Raw genomic sequence first — 6,124 nt, 5'->3', positions numbered from 1 at the left:
TGTGTTGTTTTTCTGCTGCTTTGATTCAATCCAAATAGTAAAAAGCACTATAAGAACAAAATGACACTGAGTTGTCAACAATTGAATGTGTTGTTTTTGTGCCGGGACCAGGACATGCGTAGAGTGCTCCGATAGGAAAGGTCTTATTTTTCTTGTGAAGTTAAGCTGATCATCGATTACCACTCCCAGGTTTCTGGCTGTGCTGGACGGTGTAATCGTTGATGAGCCTAGTTGAATGGCAAGGTTGTGGTGAATCTTTGGGTTGGCTGGGATCACAAGCAGTTCCGTTTTTGCAAGGTTTAGCTGCAGGTGATGATCCTTCATCCAAAGCGAGATGTCACTCAGGCATGCCGCGATGCGAGCAGCGACCGTCGGATCGTCCGGTTGAAATGACAAGTAGAGTTGTGTGTCGTCGGCATAGCAGTGATAGGAGAAGCCATGCTTCTGAATGACCGAGCCGAGGGATGTCATATAAATGGAGAAGAGTAGCGGTCCAAGCACTGAGCCCTGTGGCACCCCCGTGTTGAGCTGTTGGGACGCGGAGACCTCATCTCTCCAGGATACTCTGAATGACCTACCCGAAAGGTAGGACTCAAACCATTGCAACGCCATTCCAGAGACACCCATAGCACTGAGGGAAGCCAGGAGGATGTGATGATTGACAGTGTCAAAGGCAGCAGACAGATCCAGTAGGATGAGCACAGAAGACATGGATGATGCTTTTGCCAGTCTCAGGGCTTGCAGTCTCTGTGGAATGACCGGTCTTGAACCCAGACTGATTGCTGTCCAGGAGGTTGTTTTGCATGAGAAAGGAGGAAAGCTGGTTGAACACAACTCGCTCCAGGGCTTTGGTGATGAAGGGAAGAAGGGAGACAGGCCTGTAGTTTTCTAGCAGTGTAGGGTCCAGGGTGGGTTTCTTTGGAAGCGGTGTGATGCGGGCCTCTTTGAACGCTTTGGGAAATGTCCCAGTGGTGAGCGAAGAGTTGATGATGTGGGTCAGAGCAAGCACAACCGTTGGAGAGATGGCCTGGATGAGATGGGTGGGGATGGGATCCAGTGGGCAGGTGGTAGGGTGGTTGGAGCCAATGATCTTGGAGACATCAGCTTCAGACAGAGTAGAAAAGGCGGGGAGCACACACGTGTCAGGGATGTGGGCGGGTTCGACAGATGGTGGCGTAGAGAACTGGCTGCTGATGGCGGTAGTTTTCTTTACGAAGTACGATGCAAAATCAGCAGCTGTTAACTCAGATGAAGGTGCGGGAGCAGGAGGACAGAGGAGAGCAGAGAAGGTTTTGAAGAGTGTTCGAGAGTCCGGAGAGTTGCAGATCCTCGAGTGGTAGTAATCTGTTTTTGCAGAGGTGACATCTACAGAGAAAGAAGAGAGAAGAGATTGGTAGAGAGAGAGGTCTGCAGGGTCTTTTGACTTGCGCCATTTTCTCTCAGCTGACCGGAGGCTGGCGCGATGCTCACGCAGTACATCCGATAACCAGGGAGCCGACGGGGATGCACGGGCTGGTCCAGATGCAAGAGGGCATAGGTTGTCCAAGCAGGATGAAAGCGTGGAACACAGAGTGGCTGTGGCATTGTCTGTATTCAAGGGGGGGAGTGCAGAGAAGACAGCAGAGGAAAAACAGGAGGGAGTGAGGGACCGCAGGTTGCGCCGGAAGGTGACCATCGGTAAGACATCTGCGATGTCCGGAGCAGCGAGGTCGAGGTCGAGGGTGCTTCTGTTGCTGGATTGATAAATGAAGCTCATGTACAATGGATCAAAACAACGAAAATCTCCAAAAGAGGACGAGTGTTTAGCTCATAACTGATGTAATCTCTTCCTATACATATACATTTTTTCATTTGCCCAACGCTCTAACCTCTAGGACACAGCTCTCAAAACTGACTGTTAAAAAATCTGAGAGGGCACATCCAATTGCAGAAGTAAATCAAATAAAAATAGCTAAATAAATACTTATTAACAAAATAACAGGTACTTATGGAAGAACGCTGTAGGACACACAGATGAGATGTGACCAAACAATATATATATGAAAAATGAGAACTTTACTTATGAAACATATTTTTTTGTGTGTGTTCACCCTGTGTTGTTTTTCTGCTGCTTTGATTCAATCCAAATAGTAAAAAGCACTATAAGAACAAAATGACATTGAGTTGTCAACAATTGAATGTGTTGTTTTTGTGCAGAAACAGCTCTTAACAAAAGGAATGGTGATCCTGCGAGACAAAATTCGTTTTTATGAAGGTAAGGTTTGTTAATGACAACATGATGTGTATGTGTGTTCTGAGCTCTATCAGATCGAGGCGGTGTTGTTGTTGTAGTTTTTGTGGTTGTATGAGGACATCACTTCCACATCTATAGTTCATCACAGAATGAGTGTCTCACTCTCACAGATTTTTCACACAGGGTTAAAGTAATTTCTGTTTGCAGGTCAGAAGCTTCTGGATTGTGTGGCAGAGACATGGGATTTCTTCTTCTGTGACGTGTTGTCCACACTGCAGGCAGTTTTCTATCCCGTCCAGGTGTGTCTAACACGGCACATACAGAAATACACACCTGGACACGTTTGATTTGATTTACTCAAACAGATGTGTTGTGTTATGTTGTCAGGGCAAAGATCCGTCAGTGCGCCAGCTCGCGCTTTTACATTTCAGGAATATCATTACACTTAACATCAAACTGGAAGATGCGCTGATGCGTCCACGAGCCCGAATCCCCCCGTCAATCATTCAGATGCTGCTCATCCTACAGGTGATAATAACACACCACAACATGACCTGTGTGTGTGAGTGTGGCCTTGTTTTTATACACCGACAGGGACCTAAACCTGAATACACACCAACACATGGGGACTCGTGTTACTGTGGGGACCAAAGTTGAGGTCCTCATGGGTGAAAAAAGCTCATAAATCATAAAGAGAAATATTTGTAAAAAGTGTTTTCGTTTATCTTTAGGTTTAGTGGATAAAATATAGAGTTTGTACAGTATAAAAATAAAGACGCCTATGGACTATGTGTGTGTGTGTGTTTCAGGGGGTTCACGAGTGTAAAGGTGTGAGCAGTGATTATCTGAAGTTAGAGTCTCTGGTACAGAAGGTTGTGTCACCGTATCTGGGCACACAAGGTCTTTCCTCCAGCGACGGCTCTGTCACTCAGTGTTCGTGTTTGTTGGGTGAGTTCAGCACATGTGCTCATGATTGCTGTCATTAAACACAGAGTTTGCTGATTTAAAGGATTGAAATGTTTTTCTTTCAGAGAAACGGCTGCAGCGCCACAGTCTGCGATCCTTAGACTCACCCGTAAAATACCCAGTGGTTCGCTCAAAAAGCTACAACATCCCGATTCTGATGCCGGTGGCCGAGTACGACTCTGAGAGTAGTGCGAGTGTCCGCCGTCATTCTGTGTGTCAAATGACTTCATGTGTGGAAGAGACGGCCTTCTCTGAGGTTCCTCCCAGCCCGCTGACATCCTTCACCTCTCAGGCTGAAGATTCTGAAGATCCGTCCTGTGATAGAGGTGCGGCACATGGTACTCTCATGTGTTCACCACCCATACTCTCTGAACTCCGGGAAGCCCACAACACCTCCTTACTTCCCAGTCTTCCGTCCAGTCCAGAAACCGTTGTGGGTCAGATTCTGGAGTCGTTGGACTCGGACACTGAGGGAATCTTTATTGATTTCAGCCGGCAGCGTTCCAGCTCATCTGATTTCTGCCGCAGAAGCGAGAGTGTGGAGTAACTGTTGAGTTCAACACAACAACACATTTTGACACACTGATGTTTTTTTACTGTGCAGTATAATGCTTCATTAAGAACACAGCAATAATAAATTATAAATAATACATATTTCCTTTATAAACGCTTTTCATGAAATGTGATACAATCCAAATGATCTTCAAAGTACAAATAGAGATGCGACTCTGGCAGGATAGTCTTTATGCATTTATAAGTTTAGCTGTTTTTAAAACATATCTAATAATGTCATTTTTGAATAAAATAACCCCTCACTGATTTGGAATAATTATAAATATTATTACTGAGAAGTTGATCATTAAACGTGTTTGTCCAACATGAGTGTAATACATTTCAAAACTAAGGGGGCTTGAAAAATTCTCGTTCGTGTTCTGCTCCTTTTTGTTTTTTACTTCATTTGACATCTTAGCTGGGAAAATCTGCTTAGTTGTTGTTGATTCAGTTTCCATTGATCATTTATGCTCAAGTATGCCAATATACCTTCAGACGCCACCTTGAGTCACTTGAGTGTCATTACAGAGAAGAGCTGATCTCAGATCAGAGCAAATCACAGTTTTTGTGGCATTTTATGAAAGATAGAAACGTTTTATATACGTATTGTAATAATTGATGTTTGAGCATTGGATTATTGAATATGTTTTTGGTTTAATTAAAACTCTGTGTAAGATTATGTCTATTTGTGGGCTCCCAAGGGATGCACTCTACACAAAGTGGCCTTTCTTTGAAAACGTTTTAGAAGCACTGCATAGATGGCACATCATAATCTTCAAAACTTCATTTCTCTGTAGATGTCCACTTTTTCTTTATGCATAAACATTTAGAAATGCCTCGTTGGAATGCTTGATTCTCTATTCCCAGATAACAACCTCTCAAAACTTATAACACACGGTAACATGGTCATACCATCCATTGTCCACAGCTCACCTCATGATCACTGGGGTCCCTCAGGGATCGGTGCTTGGACCGCTGCTTTTTTCTATTTACATGACATCCTTAGGACCATAATCATGCTTTTCGCATCACTGTTATGCTGACGACACCCACATCTCGTTTCACCCACACAATACCACTGTAGTAGCTCGCTGTTTATGGTTTATGGCCGGCAGTCTACCGTGAGGTGTCTTTTATTCTGTATTATTGTTTATTTGATTTAATTAAAGTATGTTAAATGTTCGCCGGTTCCCGCCTCCTTCCTTCCCTTCAATGGATTTGCATTACCTCTTCTGTGAATATTTGACAGACAACAAAACAAAGTACACTAACAGTATTCTCTCAACAGGTAGTGGTCTAGTGATCTTTTGATAACATATATGACATTATATTCCCAAATGATTAAACCAAATTGCCTGTTCGTGACTTTTTGAACGCCGTTTCTTACTTTAAAACCGAAAGTAAACGTCTTTTCCTCACAGAAGTTCTGCATTCGGTAAATTAGCTTATAAAAAAATTCTAATTCACATTTCATGTCCAGTTTTATCTCATGTGGCAAGTAGTTGTGTAATAAGCAGGATAATGTACAAGCAGTCACTGTTATCCTGAAATAAATATTATTCTGCCATAACAACCGACTGCCTGAACATTATCTTCCTGAATGCTGTGAACATTAGTTAATGCATCTGTTTTTACATCAACTGACATTCATAAATGCTGAAAAACGAAATAGTTAATATAGCAAAACATCTGTCGCATGCCAAAAGCGACGCAATGCTAATAATCTGCACAATGTATCACTGCTTTCAACTGCCCCTTCTACTTTCCCAATCTGCTGTGAACAAAGCAGATTTAATTACAGCTTTTGTTAAACATTCTGGTCTTTCCATTGTAGCACTTACAGAAACATGGATCAAACCAGAAGACTCTGCCACTCCCGCTGCCCTCTCCCATAACCACACTTTCTCCCACAGCCCTCGCATCACAGGAAGGGGTGGAGGCACCGGTCTACTTTCCCCCAAAGACTGGAAATTCAAACAGCTTACACCCTTGTGTGACAAAAACAGCTCCTTCGAGTTTCATGCTGTTACTATCACCCACCCTGTTAAAAGTCATTTTGTAGTTACATATCGTCCCACAGGTCAGCTTGGACATTTCTTGGAGGAGCTGGATGTGCTTCTTTCATCCTTCCCTGAGGATGGTACTCCTCTGGTGGTACTAGGAGACTTCAACATCCACATTGGAAAGCCACAGGCTGCTGACTTCATCAACCTGACCGCATCATTTCTCCTCGAGCAGGTTTCCACATCAGCTACCCACAAGTCTGAAAACCATCGAGATCTGATCTTCACAAGGTACTGCTCCACTCATCACTCTCAGGTCACCCTGCTGCACACGTCTGATCACTTCTTCGTCACCCACGACCTCTACGCT

At 43.8% G+C, this 6,124-nt stretch overlaps 1 protein-coding gene across 1 annotated transcript; it reads left to right on the top strand.

The window, feature by feature from the left end:
* Positions 1-2,085: 2,085 nt before the first annotated feature.
* prr5b (proline rich 5b (renal)) lies at positions 2,086-4,933 on the top strand. The gene is made up of 5 exons (XM_079454544.1): positions 2,086-2,254; positions 2,441-2,532; positions 2,621-2,761; positions 3,043-3,181; positions 3,265-4,933. Exons 1-5 carry the CDS (start codon positions 2,218-2,220, stop codon positions 3,744-3,746), a joined length of 891 nt encoding a protein of 296 aa, XP_079310670.1. The 5' UTR covers positions 2,086-2,217; the 3' UTR covers positions 3,747-4,933.
* Positions 4,934-6,124: the final 1,191 nt, after the last annotated feature.

The sequence above is a fragment of the Barbatula barbatula genome (assembly GCF_947034865.1).
Source record: "Barbatula barbatula genome assembly, chromosome: 4".
Taxonomy (NCBI): Eukaryota; Metazoa; Chordata; class Actinopteri; order Cypriniformes; family Nemacheilidae; genus Barbatula; species Barbatula barbatula.
This window is presented reverse-complemented; position numbering and strand designations above follow the sequence as displayed.